Here is a 23,617-nt window from a genome sequence, read left to right on the forward strand (position 1 = left end):
GCCACATGTGTCCTGTCTCTGCCAGCCCTGTCCAGCCTCCTGCAGATACAGCAGCATTTGCCTAAGATTCTCTCCTTGTGGCAGGGAAAGAGTCAACACTGGGGTTCTTATTTACTTACGTGTTGGTTTAGTCCTTCCCAGGGATGAGGCAGCGGTTAAGAGGAAGGGGAGGGAGGAGGGACGGGGGGAAGGCACAGAAAAGAAGCTGTGGTGAGCCAGAGATTGGCGGAAGAAGTGTCTCTATAATTTCAACTGCTTTCCAACCACATTGTCTCTAGCTGAGCCCCCTGGGGTGAAAGGTCTGTGTATTACTGGGGATAGGAGTCTGTAACCTTAATTAGGCCTTGAAGCATTTGGCGGTGTTCATCCTGAAACTTCCAGAAGGAAAAAAAAATGTGGTTTCCATTACAGTGTCACTGAGGGACTTGTACTGGGGTTGGGATCATTAAAATGAAAACACTGATGAGTAAGCCACGGCATTTTTTCCTCCAAGACTTACGTCCTTCCTCCACCCCTAGCCCTGTACTTTATTTTGAGACAAGCTTAAAATAGTCTATAAAATATGGAGCTCATTATCCCATCTAACAGATTTCATTTGGCATGAATGTAGATTAAAAGCCCCACACCAGTTCTTCCTCCTAGCCTGGGTTTATAAGGAAGACACTCCTCTGCTTTTGCTCAGGGCTGAGTTCTTTAGAGCGTGATTCTGCAATAGACAGGGAGAGCCAGGAGGTGCCACTTCCAACTCCACTCAGCTTATTTTTCATGATAATAACAAGGGAGGATAGAGAAAGAAATACAATTCTGCTTTTGGGGCTTCTTAGAAATTTTCCCTACAGCCTTAAAAAGCCTAATCCAAACTAGACACCCCTCAAACCCATGAATTCTCCAGTCTGCCCATTCTTCCACATACAATGACTCTATCGGGGCTGCTAAGCATGTTAAAAGGGGCAGAATTGAGTTGAAACCACAGGGAATATAATGAAAAGAGGCCTCAACTAGGAGTTTTTGTGTCCTTGCTTCAAATGCAGGCTCAGCCAACAACTAACGGTATGACTTTAGAAAGCGAAATCATCTCTTTGGGCTCAGTTTCCTCATCTCTTAAATGAGAGGTCTCTTCCAACTCTGTCTCTTTTTTCTTTTGCTCAAAGTACAATTATGGAGGCAAAGAGAATGAGAAATAAAAACCTTTTCCTACTCACCACTGATCTTATTTGACCCAATACCATCTCTTGAACCAGTAAATTCACTTTTTATCTGATAAAGCCCCAGCCTTCTCTGATTACACCTTTTGTCTGAATCACTAGCGCGTTTGCATTGCATTTTCTCTTACCCCGAATGCCCTTTTCCCTTGATCTATCCAAATCCTTAAAAATCCAAATAGTCACAAGGACAGTGCACTTTATAATAGTAAGTACATGCTGATGACTTGATTTATCAATTTTTAACACAGACCTTGCACAGGTGTCATCTCCTCTCCAACGATCTCCCCCAGGGCACAGTATAGGATTTTGTATAAGAGGAGGGAGCAGGGACTGATTTCTTGATGGCACTGACAGGCTCCAGTCATTAGCAGTCCCCTCTGAGCTATCCAATGGCTGAGTAGCCAGGTGACAGACCTACTCCTTGCCCCTATATTTTCTAGTTGTAGGTCCCTCTGAGTCCCCTCAGCTACCTCACCTATGCAATGAGAATAACACCCCCTACACACAGCACTGTTGGAGGCTTGAATGAAGCAGGTAAGAACCTATCCAAAGTCTTGAACTACCCACCTCTCCAGTCTCAGCCCATGACATTGCCTCCTCTTTTGCTAAGAATATCAAGGCCATCTGAACTGCATTTCCTCATTTCCTTTTTCCTACTTAAAAATAGCTCTCTAAGCACCCCCTTCTTCCTCTCTCCCAGCAGAGGAAGCATTCTCCCTCCTCCAGTCTTCCACTTCCATCTGCACTCTTTAGTCAACCCACTCCTACCTCCTCCAGGTCATTGCCACACTTTACAGCATTTATCACAAGCTCTTCTTCTAAATTCAACTGTTGCTTGACTCATGTATTGTCTGCCTCACTCATTAGAATGTAAACTTCATGAAGATTTCATGCCTTATTCATGCTGTATCCCCAGCAAATAGCACGGCACCTGGAGCACCGTCGATGCTCAATGAGTATTTCTTGAATGGATTAATAGATCCATTTCTGTTCATCATTTTCAAACTTCTCTCTGTCACTGGCACCCTCTCCCAGCCTCAAACACATTCAAGCCTCCCTTCTTCAACAAAACTATCACTTGACCCTACTGTCCCATCAACCACCATTCTATTTTTACCTTGCGTTTTCTGACATATTTCTCAAACAATATGTGCTTGCTGCTTGCTGCCTCATCGTCACCACCTCCTCCCACCACAGTCTGGTTTCTCTTCATAATGGCTGCCGAAACAATGCTGTGAGTAGTCACCAAACTCCTCACATTGCCCATCTCCCTGCAGATGGGGACCCCTAACTGTCCCTTCTCCTCTACTCCCAGGAATTTCTTGTATACTGGCTTCCTCCTATCCTTAGGAATACTCTTCTCACCCCTTTGATGCTGTCTCCCCAAGTCCACACTTTCCAAAACCAATCTACACCAATCTATATTTTCCTCTATACTCTTTCCTGAGCTAGTATCAATTTCACTATCATTCTGGGGGCAGATGGCTCAAAACCATGCATCTCCTACCCTAACTCTCTAGAAGCATAGACATACTTCAGTTGCATGAAGGAGGTGGGCATTTTGTTATGCCATGTTATACTTCTTTGCATTCTCAGCACCTGGTCTACTGCCAGGTACACGGAAATTGTTCAATACATTTTTAAACAATTAAATGTTACTGCTCTGCCATTATTTGCCTTTAACCTGATATGCAAGCAAGAATCTTCACAAGGTGACCCCAACCTATCTTTCCAAATTTAACTCTTACCACACAGATGTTCCTGGCAGTCTGTACTCTCTGTCTTCCATCCTCATCATTAAGTACTACTAAAGCTTAAGTCAGTTCTCTCCTTTTTAATCTACCTGCCATTGTATTATTTACTGTGTTATTTCTTAGTGTCTATTTTCCCTGCTAAACCCTAAAGCTTCATGAAGACAAGAATGCCGTCACCTTCAGCATTGTATTCCTAGGCCCTTGAATACATCACAGCCTATAGTAGGTCCTCAGAAGATACTTGTTGAAGGAGTGAACATTTCCTCTTTCCTTCAGACAGACCCAACTATTTCTCCCCCTTGTGAATGCATAGCACTCATTTAGCAATTCAACATGAAACACCTTGTGAAATCACACAGATATATTATAGGTGTTGTAGGTGTATTATTTTGCAGGCATTACAGGTATTGCCTACATAGAACCATGGAACATTACAGCTAGAAGGGATCCTTCTTATAAGTAATCCAGAAGGGCCAACAGAGACTCAGAGAAGTTACCGCTGGTTCTTGATCTTTCAGGAGTTTGAACTGTAAGTTCCCTGAGGGCAGGAATCCTACTTCCTACCCCTAAACACTCCCTGCTATACCTGGAGCCCTTAGTAGACAGTATTACTACTGCCACTAATAATAACACTATTTATTGTTTTGACAATTACTTTGGTGACATACCACCTCCATCCACAAGGTGAAGAACAAACCCATCACCTACACTGGGAACCCACAGGTGGCTTTCTGACCATCCAGACACACAGCTACCCCACTGCCCCTCAGCTCTGAGCCATCGCTGAAAATGTCACAACAGAAGAACAGGCGCTGGGAGGCCATGCCACACCCAGGAAGTGCTGTTTAACTGTTCTCACCTCACAGTCACCTCCTCCTCATTGGGTAGAAACACCACACCGGGACCTCACAGCACAGCTATCGGTGTCCTTCCCCCAGGACTTGGTCTAGATATATCTTGTCTAGTGATCTCACACCACAGACATCGCATCCCAGTGATACACTCTACACTCTGCTGACAGGAAAGGTGGGCAGACACCCCAGTTTAACACATGTGCCAGAGAGAGAGAAAGATGGGGGTCTACCCACCGGTACAAGAACAGGTAGAGGAGAGAACTCATCCCAGATGAGAGTCAGGGGTCCTGGATCTCGATTCTTCTCTTAGTAACTCTGTGACTATAGCAAATTCTTTAACCTCTACAAGCCGGTTTCCTACCTGTCAAATAAGAACTAAAGTAACTTCTCTCAAAGAGACAAAGTGAGGACCAAGGGGGGTAAGATATTGGAACTGTCAAATTATTACAGTTCTCTCCCCCCCACCCCCTTAACAATTCCAGGATAATCAGCACCATCTCTGAGTTCCCTGGGGAGTTCAGATACTCTGTTAGCCCTATTTATGCAGTTTCCTAATAGGATACAACCTTGAACTAGGTGTCTGGATGAGAATACAAAGGGATAGGGAGACAAGGACCTGCCCTCAAAGAAGCTCTACTCACAATGAAAGAGAAGGACCCTCCAGAAGCAACTAAGCTCCTAAGAGCAACCAAAATCTGGGAGGAGAGCATGCTTTTACTGAGGCACTTATTCATACCAGGCACCAGCCACACATATTAACTTCTTCAAGGCTCACAACCACCCCCATGAGGTGTGTCCTTTTACCACCCACAGGAGCACATAGTGAATTGCAGAACACTGGCCTGGTACCTAAGTGCCCACGTGTCTTTGAACAGAACCAGGTATGATTAATTGTGGGAGGTTTTTCTGGAGGACATAGGGGCTATGTGGTTTGGAAGGGGAAGGATGTGGATTAACTGTAAGAAGGGGAAGCTTCAGGCATTTCAAGTGGAAGCACAGGAAAAGAGAAAGGTTGCTGGGGAGGTTCTGGTGTGGGGCAATGGGGAATTGTCCTGAGATGGTGTTTCAAGGGCTGCTGTATTCAAAGTGCTTATCGAACAAAAGGCCAGGTGCCTTTAGGGAAGTGGTTTTGTGCCAGAAGCCAACTGAATAAGAGATATCTATTTGTGACGTAAAAGCTAAGTTAAAGTAACTTCTTTATGTATTGTATGAATATTCAGCTCAAGTGGGAAGGTGATTACAACCAAACCTCCTCTTATTAGAAAATTCCCAGCACAGGAGAACCAGTCTATGTGTTTTTCATACACATGCTGTGCTTTTCTTTTCCCCGCCAACCACAGAAAGGGAGCAACAAGTCATAAAGGTTGGCACAAAGAAGCTACATATCATGCTGGGCACATATATGCAACAGGTAACAAGGAGAGGACAAGCCAAACCAAGGTGGGTATCCAGAGTCCAAGGCAGCCTAGGAACAGACTAAGCAAAGACACCAACTCTGAGCCAGCCAGTGGCCAGTGCTGGGCAGATAAACGAGCAGCAAGCAAGCCAAAGACAGGGCATCCGTCAGTGATGGGAGACCAGGGGCCAGCAAGTGGGCTGCAGGCACAGGAAGGGCAAGACCACAGATCAGGGTGCTCTGAGAGCCACGGCCATGAGGGCCAGCTGCCTGGGCACTGCACCTGGGCAGAGCCAATGCTTGGATAGAGCGTTTGGTAGATTTGAAGACTGAGGCAACAGAGAATGGCCACGCAGGGAGAGGGAGCTTTAGTGAGAAAGACAAGTAAATTCCCAGCCGAAGAAGAGCCCAACACCATGGAGGCCTGAGGAAAGTTACGGTCCTCACTGCCCATCTACCCAGGAGGGAGAAAGGGATTTTTCTTTCTCTAATTATAGCTGAGTATGGGCAGTGCCCACCTACTGAAGTTACTCTAAGCAAGTAATGAAAGGTTGTTGACATCTGCAGTGACAAACCGCCATCCCAAAATCCAGAACCCTAGGCAGCCAGAACGGAGAGTGGCAAACCCAAGGCAGGCTGAGACCAGACAACATCCTGGGGCACAGGTAAATTTTTTTTCCCAGGAATATGAAGGAAAGTCAAGATTTAGAAAGACAAATATCGTATGATATTGCTTATATGTGGAATCTAAAAAAGAATGATACAAACGAACTTATTTACAAAACAGAAACAGACACACAGACTTAGAGAATGAACTTATGGTTACCGGGGCGGGGGAAGGGTGGGTGGGAGGGACAGATTGGGAGTTTGGGACTGACATGTACACACTGATATATTTAAAACAAGATAACCAACAAGGACCTACTGTATAGCACAGGGAACTCTGCTCAGTCCTCTGTAATAACCAAAATGGGAAAAGAATTTGAAAAAGAATAGATACATGTGTACGTATAACTGAATCACCCTGCTGTACACCTGAAACTAACACAACATTGTTAATCAACTATACTCCAATATAAAATAAAAATTAAAAACAAAAAAATTTAAAAATTAAAAAAAAAGATTTAGTTAGGTAGTGATAGAAAATGGTTAGAGCTGAAATTTCTGAAGAAACCTGCATGAATTATATCCAAAGGATTGCATTCTTTTAAATGTTCTTCCTTAGTACATTCCTATGTTTACGCCTACGTTTACTACTCTCATTTAGTGACTGCTTTTCTCATTTGCTTTGTTATTTTGCTGAAGAGTCATTTTTGCCTTTACTCTCTGGCCTCCATATGAAAGCATGACAATGAGCAGTTCTCAACTGTGGCTGCATTAGAATCACCTGCAGAGCTCCTTAAAAATGCCAATGTCCTTTTATTTCTTTGTTTTCTCTGATTGCTGTGGCTAACACTTCCAAAACTATGTTGAATAATAGTGGTGAGAGTGGGCAACCTTGTCTTGTTCCTGATCTTAGTGGAAATGGTTTCAGTTTTTCACCATTGAGGACAATGTTGGCTGTGGGTTTGTCATATATGGCCTTTATTATGTTGAGGAAAGTTCCCTCTATGCCTACTTTCTGCAGGGCTTTTATCATAAATGGGTGTTGAATTTTGTCGAAAGCTTTCTCTGCATCTATTGAGATGATCATATGGTTTTTCTCCTTCAGTTTGTTAATATGATGTATCACATTGATTGATTTGCGTATATTGAAGAATCCTTGCATTCCTGGGATAAACCCCACTTGATCATGGTGTATGATCCTTTTAATGTGCTGTTGGATTCTGTTTGCTAGTATTTTGTTGAGGATTTTTGCATCTATGTTCATCAGTGATATTGGCCTGTAGTTTTCTTTCTTTGTGACATCTTTGTCTGGTTTTGGTATCAGGGTGATGGTGGCCTCGTAGAATGAGTTTGGGAGTGTTCCTCCCTCTGCAATATTTTGGAAGAGTTTGAGAAGGATAGGTGTTAGCTCTTCTCTAAATGTTTGATAGAATTCACCTGTGAAGCCATCTGGTCCTGGGCTTTTGTTTGTTGGAAGGTTTTTAATCACAGTTTCAATTTCAGTGCTTGTGATTGGTCTGTTCATATTTTCTATTTCTTCCTGGTTCAGTCTCGGCAGTTTGTGCCTTTCTAAGAATCTGTCCATTTCTTCCAGGTTGTCCATTTTATTGGCATAGAGTTGCTTGTAGTAATCTCTCATGATCTTTTGTATTTCTGCAGTGTCAGTGGTTACTTCTCCTTTTCATTAGAGAAATGCAAATCAAAACTACAATGAGATATCATCTCACACCGGTCAGAATGGCCATCATCAAAAAATCTAGAAACAATAAATGCTGGAGAGGGTGTGGAGGAAAGGGAACACTCTTGCACTGTTGGTGGGAATGTAAATTGATACAGCCACTATGGAGAACAGTATGGAGGTTCCTTAAAAAACTACAAATAGAACTACCATACGACCCAGCAATCCCACTACTGGGCATATACCCTGAGAAAACCATAGGTCAAAAAGAGTCATGTACCAAAATGTTCATTGCAGCTCTATTTACAATAGCCAGGACATGGAAGCAATCTAAATGTCCATCGACAGATGAATGGATAAAGAAGATGTGGCACATATATACAATGGAATATTACTCAGCCATAAAAAGAAATGAAATGGAGGTATTTGTAATGAGGTGGATGGAGTTAGAGTCTGTCATACAGAGTGAAGTAAGTCAGAAAGAGAAAAACAAATACAGTATGCTAACACATATATACGGAATCTAAGGGGAAAAAAAAAAAAAAAAGGCCATGAAGAACCTAGTGGCAAGACGGGAATAAAGACACAGACCTACTAGAGAATGGACTTGAGGATATGGGGAGGGGGTGGGGTGAGATGTGACAGGGTAAGAGAGTGTCATGGACATATATACACTACCAAATGTAAAATAGATAACTAGTGGGAAGCAGCCGCATAGCACAGGGAGATCAGCTCGGTGCTTTGTGACCATCTAGAGGGATGGGATGGGGAGGGTGGGAGGGAGGGAGATGCAAGAGGGAAGAGAAATGGGAACATATTGTATATGTATAACTGATTCACTTTGTTATAAAGCAGAAGCTAACACACCATTGTAAGGCAATTATACTTCAATAAAGATGTTAAAAAAATAAATAAATAAAAAATAAAAAATAAAAAAAAAAAAAAAAAAAAAAAATGCCAATGTCTAGCTCCCTTTCCAAGGACGCTAATTTAGTTGGCTGGGGGGTTGGGTTGGGGGGTGGGAAGGGAGAAGCTGGGTATCATGCTTTCTAAGAGCTCCCAGATGATTCTAGTATATGTCCAGGGATGAGAACCAGTTGGTTTCTGGCCCAGAATCCAAAACACTTTGTGGTAGATACAGGAATGTAGACGAAGCACCAAGAAGAAATTAAAGCCAATAATGTAAATTCAACATATCACTTAAGTTTTCCACACACCAGTCATTTTTGTACTTCTACCACCATCTCACCATATCCCCATAACTCCTACAGTTATTTCCTTGATATCATTTTAAATCAATTCCATCTTTTACTTAAATTTGTTTTTAAAAGAAACTAGTAGACTGGGGGTAATGGCAAGGTAACATAAAAAGGCAGGAGCAAAAGAAGAAAAGACAGTGGCTCCCGAGAGGGAAAAGCACTCAGAGTTAGAAATCAGGGATGGGCGGGCCCAGGGAGAGACCCAGGATCCATGAGGCCACGTTGGCCCAGGCATAGCGGTGAGAAGGAATGAAGTCTTGGCGATGGGTTAGGGAATAACAGAGAATGTCGTGGAATGGGGTTACAGGTGGCATGGGGCTGTGCCTTTAAAGGAACTCTAGGGACAGAGAGGACTGAGGGACCAGGGGCGATGGAGGAGGCAGACATCTGGGGCCAGAGATGAAGGCAGGGCAGAGTGTGAGGCCCAGGTAGGGCTGGTGAGAAGGTAAAAGGGAGACTACAGGTGGGAATGAGGGGAGATCTGAGGGATGGGTGGGGCTAAGGAGGGCCTGCACTGGATGCGGTGTGGGCAGGGGGTGGACAGCACAGCAGAAGCAGACGCTGGACAAAACAGGGTGTCCTCCAGACAGTGCCAGGCAGTGACCAGCAAGAAAATGTCCAGCGATACCTGTAAACTGCCTGAAATCGTTTCATGCGCTACCGGTGGTGGTCGTTCCCACACACTGGGAAACACTGCCCAATGCTCTATGAATAAAGAGCATCAGTCTTTTCACTCTTCCCCTTTCACGACCAAAAAAAAAAAAAAACTTAGATGTAAACAAGGAAATGTAAACCCCCACCTCACTTGTCTGGTCCCCATGGATACACCAAAACTCAACAACAAAAGGCAATGTGACTTCTCTTCTCTTATACACACACTCATCTTTCAGATCTGTATGAGCACCTTTCTTTTGATGGACAGTCCCCACCATAGGAACCACCTCCTCAGTCACCATCTGAAAGCACAGAACACAATCAGCAGAGTTGACAAATGCCCAGTAACAAACACTGTAAAAACAGCATCTGCTATTAATGAAAGAAATCACCAAAATAATCATGTCCGAGCAACCTGGCAGTTCATTATCGTATAAATCCTCACATATAGTTAAGTAAAGTCCTAGAAAACAACCCCTTTTATTTTCTTCAATCCTTATCCTTAATGAACAATGATGCGGGAGACAAAAGATTCATCTGCAAACACCAAGCATGCACTGCCATTTCTTCGTAAAGTTTATTTCCACTCCATGATGTGTTCCAATGTTTCCTCCCTTTTCCTAGGTGTGTCAAATCACAGATCATTTATCCCCCAGTCACAGCCAAGAGAATGACTCAGGCTGGCACACAGCTTGTTGATTATTTCAATTTCCTGGGCTACACTTATCATTTCCCACTTCTCATTGCTTATTCCCTCCTCACTTGCTTGAGGTCTGTTACTTTCAAAATGACACGAGGCATGACAATGATAAGGGTGAAATGACATAAAATCCTAAAAAAGACGAAGGGAACTAAATTCTGTTACACTAAAGACAAATCCAGGAGAATTTTGTTCACTGCGCAGAAGGACGGGTTCATCATTCATCCATTCATTCAACAAATATTTATTGAGCATTTCCCATGAGCTAGCTCAGTTTAGCACACCACATTAAAGCATGCCGCTGTCTACACAGACTTAGCTAACGTTAGTTTCTAGACGGAAGTTGCTGTATCCTAAAATTCTGCTTGAACATGGCTGTGGGCATCACACGTGTACATGTGTAATACCCATTAACCAGAACTGGGCAACATAAATCAACACCCAACCCCCCAAAGCCTGGAAATAAGGGGCCCTACACAGTCAGAAGCTGCTAGTCTAAAGCCTCACATTAAAGAAAACCCTAGAAACACTGTTTATGAAAGACCATAAACTTTCCAAATACAGCCATACATGGTGGAGAAATATGCATGGAAGAACGCACCATTCTGGCAACCAACGTTTGCTATCCAAGGGGAGAGGTTAATCAATCAAGCCATAAATTCATTAACCTGACATTTCTAAGAATGCCTGACATTCTTACATGCACTAACACAATAAATTTCCCCCAAATTCTGTAATATAGGTATTATTATTAACATTCCCATTTTTCAGATTAACAAACTGAGGGTCAGTTTGAGGGTACATCATTTATTCAAGGGCACCGAGAAAGTAATGAAGCCAAAACTTGAACCTAAGTTTGCAACTCATGGATTCAAGCATTTTCTAAAAAATAAAACCAAATTATTATTAATGTAGCTTATACATTAACATCTAGTTTCTTTTTACAATTAGCATCATATGTTGGTTTGAATCTTGTTTTAATTTATGGAAGTATAAATTGTCTCTAAGCCTCTAACAACTCTTAATTGGACTTTTCTCAACTCCTGGTTATTAGATACCACATGTTCCTGTCTTTCCTAATATGTCTGTCAGACAGTGAGAATTAACTGTCTTAGTAAAGAAAATTAACATTTAAGGGGCATTTTCTTCATTCCAGGCACTGGGATAAGTATTTCACGTACAGTTTTTCCCTACAGCAACCCTCTGAGTTGGTGCTACTGCTGTCATTATCATTACCTTTTACAATGAAGGAGGCACAGAAAGGTTAAGTAACTTGCCTAAGGTCACACAGATAAGGGGGATTCACACCTGGTCTCCTTCTCCTTCCCTTGGTCTATGATCTCCACCTGTAACAAGTTCTGGCTCTCTTCCTAACACTCTCATCTCATCTCAAGTCTGGGCTCCCACTGGCCTGTTCTCAGTGCTAGTGAGAGACTGCTTTTCAAACGTGCTGGTTTGGCTTCCTCCATCTTTGATTTCTCCCTGATAACAGCGCTGGTTCACCTGCTATGTGTAGCTCTCTGCTTCCACCTGGTATTGACCTCCTGGCACACCTATGACTATTCAAGGTGAAGATGAGTACACCTTGGGCTGTGCAGCAGAGCTTCCCCTGGGCCACCTTTTCCATCAGGGATTTGATATCATTCCTGCGAAAACCTCTTAAAGGAGCCAAAGCTTTTAAAAATAACACTCAACATTGTAAAAAAAAAAAAAAAAAAGAAAGAAAGAAAAGAATCAATTACTCAACCAAGTTAACAGTGGGTTTTCCTTACACCAGAAAGTCTAGATTTGCATCACATTAACCAGGAGATTTAAATCACATGAATATTCGATGATAAAATGTATTAAGGTCAGATTAACCTGAGGAATAAAATGGACTTTCCCTTCCCTTTCCACTAACTGCAAATTCTGTACTGGCTCTATCTATAGATAAACACAAAGGCAGCTGCCCTCCGGACAGGTGCTACAGCTCCATGATGCTGAGGGGCACTGTAAAGAGGAAATGAACACTTACAAAGCACCTACTATGCACCAGACATTATGTTACGTGTTTTACAGGTATGAATTAACTAAGAATTCCACAACAACCCCAGCAGATAGGTCTCACCACACCCATTTTACAGGTGGGGAAACAAGCTTAGATAGGTCACACAAATCAGCCTAAGGTCACAGAGCTGGTGGTGGCAGAGCTGAGATGTGAGCCTGCATCTGTCTGCGCCCAACTTCTTGCTCAGGGACCATTCTCCTTGCTGCACTGCTCAGGGTTCCATCTAGAACCCTAAAAGATGGGGCTTAACTTGTCTTTGACTACAGTACACAGCTTGATGATCAACCCAACAAGAAATGAGATCCGGATACACACATGCTCCCCAAATGGCCCTGGGCTCCCAATTCCCGGCTGGGTAAAAAATGTCCCCAGAAAAACAGCCTTTTTTATACTTTCCATGGGTTGGCTACTCGGCTGTTTCATTCTCTCTTCTCTCTCCTTGCTTTCTGCTCCCTTCTCCACTGCATTTTTCTCTGTGTGTGTGTCTCTGTTTCTGTCTCTCTCTCTGTCAGAAATCTGTGTGTGTGTGCATATCTCCCTCTCTCTTACACACACACACACACACACACACACACACACACTCATATTCATTCTGTCTCTTTCCCCCACAGGAATACCTCGATCCAGCAGCCGGAGCAAGCGGAGATACCAAAGATACCACTGGTCCCAGAAGCGGTCCGTCATCCCCCCCTGAACTCATCCTTCACGGCCAGGCCCCTCAGCACTGCCTCATCCCACCACCGCCGACTCGAGGAGGCCGGAATTACTTGACGCTGGGCTCGCGCGCAGCCTGCTCAAAGCAAATGCCTGCCTGCGAAGACAGCCACCAGTCCTCCCACACAGAGGCTGACTGTGCCGGGAGCCTGTTTCACAGCAACAAAGGAACAAGTGCGGAACACTGCCGCCTTGTGCAGACTGAGCCTGCATGGGTCCAAAGAGAGATCAGAGGTGCGGGGGAGGGCGGCCAGGGAGCACTTTCACAAAGAAGGGAGCAGAGAGGTGGTCTTGGGAATGAAAACCCACAGTCAAGGCCGTATCTTGAATGTCATTCCAGGATCTCCTGCCATCCTGGCTTCCCCTGCCTCCCATGCCAGAGGCCAGTGGCTTCCCTAACAGGACAGGGGTGGGAAGCCAGGAGCTCAACCACCCTGGACTCCGAGGCCGGACCAGAAGAGCCAGAGCCTCGCTGCCTTGTTCCTCGGGAACCACAGGCACCTCCTGCCCAAGGGTGCAGGACCCATGTGACCAGAAAAAGGCCACAGACCCTATCTCCCTTCGTGGACCCTCTGCTGTCGTGGGGACAGCATGGGCTCTGGAGTCACATGGTCATGGAGTCAAATCCTGCTACCACTGAATAGTTGCCTAGCCTTGATCAAGTTACTTCAACCCCAGCCGCCTGCTCTGAAAACTAGAAAGAACAGCATTTGCTTCATCAAGCTATTGTGAGGCTCCCAGGACAGGAAGGACCTAACATTTCTGGTCCAGCACTTGGTGAATGGCGGTGCTCAAGTGCTCGTTCCCCCTTCCCCTCCAACCCCTCTTCCTCTCACCAGAGTCCCAGCTCCCACACCTCCTTACATCCCATGCTTCCCTACCTCTGTGCATTTGCTCCTGTTCTTCATGCCCATAGCATGGCCACCCTACTCCCCCACTTCATTGTGGCCAAATCCTCCTATTTTTCCACAGAATCAGGTAGCCTTCCCTCGTCTTTCTCCCCCTCTACGCTGCATTTCACTCCCTCCTTTGTATAAGACCGCCTTTGTATAGGACTGCTCCCTTACTTGACCACAAACTCCATGAAGACAGGATCTGCTCTGTGATCTTCGTTACATCCCGTGAAGCATCTTGAACTTTGCAAGTGCTTGAGTATTTACTAACTGAATGAGTGAAGAGGCAAATGGCACGTGCACCCCACACGGTTTCATTTTTAAGTCAGGAAGAGGAGTGGACTGCAAGGGCCTCAGTTCCTGGGCACCACATAAGGCCTGTAGAAGGATGACAGGGCACCCTGGCCTTGCCTTGCTGGGAACCCATTTTACAGGGTGCTGGCCACCCACACGGTGAGCCTGTGTCCCCAGGTGACCAGAAGTCCTGCTCAAACAAGTGAAATCCGAGGGAACCCCAGGTCTGGAACAGCTCTGGACTCCAAGCCTAAAAACTACCCAGCAGGGGCTTCCCTGGTGGCGCAGTGGTTGGGAGTCTGCCTGCCAATGCAGGGGACGCGGGTTCGAGCCCTGGTCTGGGGGGATCCCGCATGCCGCGGAGCGGCTAGGCCCGTGAGCCACAATTGCTGAGCCTGCGCGTCTGGAGCCTGTGCTCCGAAACAAAAGAGGCCACGATAATGAGAGGCCCGTGCACTGCGATGAAGAGTGGCCCCCGCTTGCCACAACTGGAGAAAGCCCTCGCACAGAAACAAAGACCCAACACAGCCATAAATAAATAAATAAATAAATTAATTAATTAATTAATTAATTAAAAACTACCCAGCAACCACGTGCATATTCATCACTGCTTTTGTTTCCACCCAGGCCATGCCAGCAATGCCTTCTCACTGTCCTAATGGAAACGCTGGCACCCCAGGCTTCCTGGTCTCCAACAGGCAGCTGGCAGGAGCAGGCCTCCTCAGCGTCAGCTCTTCCTGGGAGCTTAGACTTCCAGGATGACACAGGCTGCAGATTCTGAGAGAATTCAGACGGAGGAGGAGGCATATCCTGGGGCAGGAGCTAGGCGGGGGAGGGAGAAAGCCAGCAGAGCCACAGTCTCCACCAGCCTGGCCCTGCCCCTGCTCCACCGCTGCACCGTGGCTCCTTCTGGAAGGGCGGCATTGGGACTGAGCACACACCACTTCCCAGAAGCTACGTCGCAGGCTCTGGTAGTATTATTTTACTATTACCTTAAATGGACAAGACTCCAGTGGGTAGTTAACACAAGAATGCACACCCCTCCTCCTCTCTCTCCAGAGAGAAGTGCACTGACCCTCAGCTTCCCCCTTCCTTCATGAATAACAAGCTCCATCATTCAGGTGTGGCCAGTACTTTTTAGCTCACACGGTACTTTCACATCCATCATCTCCCTTGGTCCCCTGAGCCACCCTGCAAGGTCTGTAGGATGGGACTCACGTTCCCCAGTCTACAGAAGGGAAAACCCATGTTCCAAGAGGTTCAATCACTTGCTTATGGTCAAATACCCAGAAGGTGGCTGGGCTGAGGAAGAAACGTGTGCCATCTGTCTCCTCCCGAAGAGAGTTTCTGGGGCTCTGGATTGTTCCCTGGGGAACTGTGATGTCTTTCATAGAGAGGTGGAGGCCCTCACAGTAGGGCAGGGCCCCCAGGGCAGTGCTGACATGCCACCAGCACAGGCTCAGTAGAGGGCCTGCGTGTGGCCTCTTACTGAGTGACAGCCTTTCATCTTTTTCTTTGGCTCTGGCTTGTGGCTGCCAAGGGAGAGCATCTCCAAATAAAAATGCCAAAAATGGTTCTGCCTAACCCAACCTGGGAAAAATCTGAGATGTGAGGGATGCACACATGGCTTCCACCATGAGGAGACCTAGACAGAGACGGGCTTTGGAAAGAGCATCCGTCTGTGAGGCAGAAAGTCCTAGTGACTGCGTGGATGCCGCGTGAACTCTGATGGGGCTAATTCTACTATTCCACATCCCATTCTTGGACCTGGAGAAGGAAGCTGGCCCTGTTCCCCTCCTTCTAGTAATCAAGTGCCAAACATTCCACACAGCCTCATTTTCAAAGAAAGAGAATAAAGATGTTAAAGAGCAACACGGATGCAAGAACTTCCCCCACAAACTGTGAACCTAAGAACATAAGCATCACCTGTGGGGTCGGGGCCAGGATGAACCCATTCACCCAGCAATTTTACTAAAGATTGGCTTCAACACATCGAGCTGGGCTCCTGGGAGCTCCCCAGCCCACCAATGCTCGTTTCTCGAACTCCCACAGAGCCTCGTAAGCCATGCTTTCAATCCAGCCCCTCCAGAAGTTGAATAAAATGTTCCAAGAGACTGTCAGAGTTGCCATTTAGTTGGAGTGCAATTAGAATGAACGGGACATCGGCCAGGAGGGGGCTTTATTAGGTTTTTGTTGTTGTTGTCATTTTGTCTTAAACAATACTCCTGCAGCAGCTCCTTCTTTCATCATGGTCAAAGCAAGCACGGTCATTCCCGTTGGCTTGGTTCCTCCAACCCACCTGGCTGGCTACAGGGACCTGTTCTCAGGAACAAGGAGCATCTCCAGGCCAGCAACAGCCCATCCATTCCAGAGGGCTGATGCCCATCTGGATGATCACCGGTTACTCGGTGTCACAACATAGATGTGTTCCCTTCTCTTCGCTGTTCCTTCTTCTTACTTGGCACTGTTCTTTCTCCCTCTCTCCGCCCGCCCCAATGTGGAAACACTGTGTTCCCGATCAGATAAAGCCAGCACAAGTGTATGGAGCAGAAGGCAAGCAGCACAGAGGGAGGAGAGAAGCATTCATGCCCCAAATCTCTCCCACTCATCTCCCGGGGCAATGGCCATTGTTCCCGCAGAGGCACTGGCCAGCTTCTCGGACACACAGGGCTACCTGACCAGGGAAGGCCACAAGGGAGGCGGTACAGTTGCTCGTCTGCGTAGCAGAGGGAAGACTATCCCTGCCCCTCACTGCCCCGCCCATGGAAGTGGGCTCCACCAGGCTGCCATTTTGCCCTACAAGCTGTGCTTCAGTTGCAACACGTATCACACACTCCAGCAGACACCAGCCTCAGCCACCTCCCACACCACTTCTGCCCCTTGGCGATTAGCACCCAAGTGGTGAAGTGCAGCCCTGTGGCAACACAGTCTCAGTGACGCCACCCATGGATGGGATGGACACCGGCCAGTCTCTCCTGTGAAAGCCTGGTGTCCCCAGGTGAACAGGCTCCCTAGGTCCACACCTGAGGCCAGCACCTAAGACAGGTATCACCTGTCACATTGAAATCCAAGCCCACTTCTCCCAAGAGGCCTTTTCCAGCTAACCTCGTTCATCTTCTATCTCAGAGGTTCTCAAAGTTTAATGGGCAGCAGAATAACCTTAGAGGGTTGGTTATCCATGCAGATAACTAGCCCTCACTCTCCAAGGCCTGCATTTTTAACAAGTTCCCCAGATGAGTCTGAAATGGTGATCTATCTGCTTCTGTCCCTGCTCTCCTCTCCTACTTCACTGAACTATTTTGGTTGAATTCTAGAGTGCACCTCATTTCCCACACATCCTCAGAGTCCAGTAGGGAGGAGGATTCTGAGTCCAGAATTAGAAGAGTCTCCTGGAAGGGAAAGGGAGGTCCCGCCTGCCCTCAAGGCCCAAGAGAGGGCCCCAGACGGAGAGGATGAGGAGCTGCCAGCCAGGAGGCTGAGAATCAGGCTCAACTCTCCACAGGCTCCAGAAAGCATTTATCTGTACAGTGGCTTTAAATGTCACCTCAAATATCAGGCCGGGCGGCAGGAGGGGAAGGCGGAAGCTAATTAGCTTGCCTTGTCCTACTTTTGTGTTGCTTTCATCCTTGTTCACCTCTGACCTCCACTGGGATCTTTAACTCTCCCTTGGCGGGGGTAGCCTTGAGATGCCACACGACCCATCACCACACCGGGCTCTAAACCAAATTGCTAAGTAGGGGAAATGCAGTCCCTCTCTGACCCCTCCCCTGAGCATTTATTCCTCCCCCACCAATCGCCAGAACCCCCATGTTGCCCTGAGTCTCCAACCACAGCACGCCACCCAACACCCCCAGCCTGGGCCCCAAGAGCTAGAGCCTTCCCCTCTTGTTATGGCTTTTCAAAGCTCACCCAGCCTGGGCCTGTGAAAAGTATTGTGATAATCTCATCCCCTGTAAGGTTTTCATGATGAGAGCTTAATATTCAGACCCTCAGGGAATATTTACATTTTGGCAAAAATATTGTCTTAGGTCAAAGGAAAGAAAACAAAGAACAAAAACAAAACCAGGCTCATAGATACAGAGAACAGATCAGTGGTTGCCACAGGTGGGCAGTGGAGGGTGGGTGAAGTGGGTCAAAAGTTACAAACTTCCAGTTATAAAATACTTAAGTCCTGAGGATGTAATGTACAGCATGGTGACTACAGTTAATAACATTGTATTGTGCATTTGAAAGTTGCTAAGAGAATAGATCTTAAAAGTTCTCATCTACGGAAAAAAAATCTGTAACTATGTATGGTGACAGATGTTAACTAGACTTACTGTGGTGATCATTTAACAATAAATACAAATCATTATGTTGTACACCTGAAACTAATATAGTATTGTATGTCAACTATAAATCAATTTTTTTTAAAAAGGGAAATGGAAAAAAAAATAGTATGGCATATTTATACCATCACCAGGAATGCTAAGTTAACATTTTATTTTGAGGATTTTTGCATATATATATATATATATTCTTAAGTCAAAGAGCTTAATTTGTGCAAATTATGATCTGGAATGACAAGTAAATTTATTCAACCATTAAAAAAAAAGGAAGGGGAGCAGAAGTCCTGGCCTCAGATGAGTAGTGGGGGTGGGGTATGTTGGGGGCAAGAAGGAGGGTCCATGACTCTCTTCCTTAAGCTCCATGGGCATTTGCCTGTCAGGTGACCTGATGAAGGCAACTCAAGGGACCTGTTGCCTCTTCTGCCTTCCTCGCTCGCTCCCCTGATCTCCCACTTCCTACCCAGAACATGGTTGGCTGCCCTCTCCAAATACCTAAATTTAAAGTAGTTCTTCTTGAAGAAAAAAAAAAAAAACAATAAATAGTTAGAGCGGACAACTCAGAACCTGACCCAAGAGGCCCAGCAATCCAGAGAGCTCATTATTGCCTCCTCGGTTTCCCTCACAGCCAGTGAGGGGCGTTTCCCTCTTGCCTCTACTAACAGCAGCTTCTTCATCCATCAAAGGAGGCGGTGTGACTCAGTGACCTAAGGGCCCTCAAGTCTGGGGGCCGTTCACTCCCCTGAGGTTTGGCTTCTCTTAACTGTTCCTCCCGTCTCTCAATTCCCACAGTGCACCAACTTAGAATCAGGAAAACTTAAGTTGTCAGTCACCACAGCTGAAACCTCATGCCTCACTCAGCCTGTGGGGAGCCCTACTGTGGAGAATTCCTTCCCTTCTCTCTTCATCCCACGCCTTCTCCATCTCCTCCAACAGCTTTTCCAAACAGCCCACCTCAGCACATCTGCCCAGGAAAATCAGGCACCAGACTACAATGACTGCAGTTGATAATAAAGAATGTGAAGTTCAACAGGATCAAAAAGAGCCCACTGTACCATCAAAGAAATACTAAATTTTGACTAGCATATATCTAGAACGAAACTTTTTTTTCCATAACTTGCGTTTTTTTATTTTTTAGAAAATGTATAATTTGTGTGTGTTCCATAAGGCAAACAGAATATGTGAGTCACCTGAATGCCCTGGCACCCACTCTAACACACACACACCAGAGTAGCTGCACACTAGCCAATTTGAATTCTCTCTTCCTTGACTCTTATTTTTAAAAAGAAAAGAATCAATTGCCATGATCACTTTACTTTTTGGCAAATGAATTCTGCTTATGGTTCCTAAAAATAACTGATTCCCATAAATTCTATAACTAATCTCTTTATGATCTGTTTATCCAGTTAATCTGAAGCCTTCTAGGTGTTGGGAAAGAGCCTGAGCTGAATGAGACTAACTAGGTTCAAATCCAAAATCTTTTTCTAGCTAACTAACTTGAGGCAAATGACTTAACTTCCCTAAATCTCAGTTTCTTCATCTTTTGGATGAAGATAAGGCTGACCTTACCAAATCAGAACAACCTGCATGAGGAAAAAACAAAATAACATATAAAATACTAAGCACTGTACCTTACCTAACACAGCAGGCACTTCATAAAGTTAGTGCATTCTCCTACAGTAGAATACAAGCTCATGCCAGGTTGAAATTCTCAATCCATGGGATCTAAGTGGACAGATAAGCCAGTAAAAAAAAAAAAAAAAACAGAGAGGGCAGACAGCAGAAGCAAGAAGAACTACAATCCTGCAGCCTGTGGAACAAAAACCACATTCACAGAAAGACAGACAAGATGAAAAGGCAGAGGGCTATGTACCAGATGAATGAACAAGATAAAACCCCAGAAAAATAACTAAATGAAGTGGAGATAGGCAACCTTCCAGAAAAAGAATTCAGAATAATGATAGTGAAGATGATCCAGGACCTCGGAAAAAGAATGGAGGCAAAGATGGAGAAGATGAAAGAAATGTTTAAAAAAGACCTAGAAGAATTAAAGAACAAACAAACAGAGATGAACATCCCTCAAAGGACTCAAATCAATAAAATTAGAAAGGAAAAAGGAGAAGTTACAACAGACACCGCAGAAATACAAAGCATCCTAAGAGACTACTACAAGCAACTCTATGCCAATAAAATGGACAACCTGGAAGAAATGGACAAATTCTTAGAAAGGTATAACCTCCCAGGACTGAACCAGGAAGAAACAGAAAATATGAACAGACCAATCACAAGTAATGAAATTGAAACTGTGATTAAAAATCTTCCAACAAACAAAAGTCCAGGACCAGATGGCTTCCCAGGTGAATTCTAGCAAACATTTAGAGAAGAGCTAACACCCATCCTTCTCAAACTCTTCCAAAAAATTGCAGAGGAAGGAACATTTCCAAACTCATTCTATGAGGCCACCATCACCCTGATACCAAAACCAGACAAAGATACTACAAAAAAAGAAAATGACAGACCAATATCAGTGATGAATATAGATGCAAAAATCCTCAACAAAATACTAGCAAACAGAATCCAACAACACATTAAAAGGATCATACACCATGATCAAGTGGGATTTACCCCAGGGATGCAAGGATTCTTCAATATACGTAAATCAATCAATGCAATAAACCATATTAACAAATTGAAGAATAAAAACCATATGATCATCTCAACAGATGCAGAAAAAGCTTCTGACAAAATTCAACACCCATTTATGATAAAAACTCTCCAGAAAGTGGGCATAGAGGGAAGCTACCTCAACATAATAAAGGCCATATACGACAAACCCACAGCAAACATCATTCTCAATGGTGAAAAACTGAAAGCATTTCCTCTAAGATCAGGAACAAGACAAGGATGTCCACTCTCACCACTATTATTCAACATAGTTTTGGAAGTCCTAGCCACGGCAATCAGAGAAGAAAAAGAAATAAAAGGAATCCAAATTGGAAAAGAAGAAGTCAAACTGTCACTGTTTGCAGATGACATGATACTATACACAGAGAATCCTAAAGATGCCACCAGAAAACTACTAGGGCTAATCAATGAATTTGGTAAAGTTGCAGGATACAAAATTAATGCACAGAAATCTCTTGCATTCCTACACACTAATGATGAAAAATCTGAAAGAGAGATTAAGGAAACACTCCCATTTACCCCTGCAACAAAAAGAATAAAAAAAAAAAACAATGTCAGCTTTGCCACTGAGGACAACTGTAAGCCAAGTGGTCCTTGTGAAGTCCTGAGTTAGGGACAAGTCATGACTCCAAATCCCCCAGCTCTCTACCTGCCCTTCAGGTGGGGACAGATTCCTGTATCTTACTTGCCCAACTGCCCTAGCTCATCTGGCTTCCTCTCTCTGCCCTAACACAGGCTGCAAAGTTCCAACAGAGATTCAATTATGAGAAGTCCTTTGACTGTGCCCACATGAACCATGTGGATGACCCTCAGTACTGAGGAGATGGAAAACTTTACGGAGTTCCCTGATGGAGTTCCCAGGTAGTAAACGCCAATGATCTGGCTTCCCTAAAAGTCCATCAATCCTGGGACTTCCCTTCCCTGGTGGTGCAGTGATTAAGAATCCACCTGCCAATGCAGGGGACACAGGTTCGATCCCTGGTCTGGGAAGATCCCACATGCCGCAGAGCAACTAAGCCCATGCGCCACAACTACTGAGTCTGCACTCTAGAGCCCACAAGCCACAACTACTGAGCCCGTGTGCCACAACTACTGAAGCCCGCGTGCCTAGAGCCCGTGCTCAGCAACAAGAGAAGCCACCACAATGAGAAATGAGAAGCTCACACACCGCAATGAAGAGTAGCCCCCGCTTGCCACAACTAGAAAAAGCCCACACACAGCATTGAAGACCCAACGCAGCCAAAAAATAATTAATTAATTAATTAATTTAAAAAAAAAAAAAAAGTCCATCAGTCCTGGCCTCGAAGCATGCACACAAGAAAGCCTAGTTAAAGACATCCATGTAGGGCTTCCCTGGTGGCGCCCTGGTTGAGAGTCTGCCTGCTTAATGCAGGGGACGCGGGTTTGAGCCCTGGTCTGGGAGGATCCCACATGCCGCGGAGCGGCTGGGCCCGTGAGCCACAATTACTGAGCCTGCGCGTCTGGAGCCTGTGCTCCGCAACAAGAGAGGCCGCGATAGTGAGAGGCCCGCGCACCGCGATGAAGAGTGGCCCCCACTTGCCACAACTAGAGAAAGCCCTCGCACAGAAACGAAGACCCAACACAGCCAAAAATAAATAAACAAATAAATAAAAATTTAAAAAAAAAAAAAAAAAAGACATCCATGTAAAAAAGCCAACTATAAAACTCTAAGAAGAAAAACTTTTACAGTCATAGGGTGGGAAGGTTTTCCTAAGCGAGACACAAAGCTCAACATACTGGCTTGTATATGCATTTTTTTAAATCTCTGGAGGGATATACAAGTCACCTAAGGAGAACAGGGGATGGACAACAGCATTGAAAAGGAATACTTTTCACTGGATATTTTTTTTTTACACCTTTTGAACTTTGACCCTTGCACTGTACTTAACTTTTTAAAGGACGTTTTAAGATGATGCAGTCAAGAATAAATAAAACTGTTCTTTGAGTCTAGCTGCCATGATGTGAGAAGCCCAAGCCACATGGAAAGACCACATTAAGGAGAACCAAGGACCCATACTGAGAAGCCCAGCTAGTCCCAGCCCCACCCAAACCAACTGCCATCCACGTAAATGAGGCCACTTTGTAGCTTCCAGCCATCCCAGCAGATACCACATGAAACAGAACTAACTGCCTGCTCAACCCTCACGATCATAAGAAATGGTAAATTGTTGCTGTAAGCCACTATGACCAGGGGTGGTTTGTCACAGTGTAAAGGTAAATGAAACAGGGAGTCATTGGTAAATGGAGAGACGTTAAAGCCACAAGACTGAATGAGATCACAAGGAAGTATTGAAAAGGACTGTACTTCATTTCGTATAGAAGACAGAAGCATGTCTAGTCTCAGGACCATATCTATCTGTCTATCTATCTATCTATCTATCTTGGAACTTGAATTCTGAAGACAGTGTTGTCACAGGGGTGTCTAATTAACATGCTTGCTTGAATTTTAAAAAGAAGTCAGATTTTCTCTGACAGGAAGTAAATATGTCTGATTTGGCTGCTTTCTTTGACAATGAGAGCTGCCTTTTCCAA

At 45.0% G+C, this 23,617-nt stretch overlaps 1 protein-coding gene across 8 annotated transcripts in view; it reads right to left on the bottom strand.

Moving 5' to 3' along the window:
• The window catches only part of KALRN (kalirin RhoGEF kinase), a gene marked incomplete at its 3' end in the record, with an annotated part of 654,541 nt that overhangs the window by 577,358 nt on the left and 53,566 nt on the right, over positions 1-23,617 (bottom strand). For 4 of the 8 annotated variants that reach the window (XM_082458488.1, XM_082458487.1, XM_082458486.1 and 1 more), the window contains exon 1: positions 12,771-22,356. The exons of 1 other annotated variant lie outside the window; for it this stretch is intronic. In XM_082458488.1, coding sequence (XP_082314614.1) covers positions 12,771-12,837 — 67 coding nt within the window. In that variant the 5' untranslated portion in view covers positions 12,838-22,356. Of the gene's footprint in view, positions 1-12,770; positions 22,357-23,617 lie in introns of those variants that run through there. 3 more of the 8 variants (XM_082458476.1, XM_082458483.1, XM_082458484.1) reach the window with 3 other exon arrangements.

This window comes from Balaenoptera physalus (assembly GCF_965194825.1).
Source record: "Balaenoptera physalus genome assembly, chromosome: 4".
In the NCBI taxonomy this organism is placed as follows: Eukaryota; Metazoa; Chordata; class Mammalia; order Artiodactyla; family Balaenopteridae; genus Balaenoptera; species Balaenoptera physalus.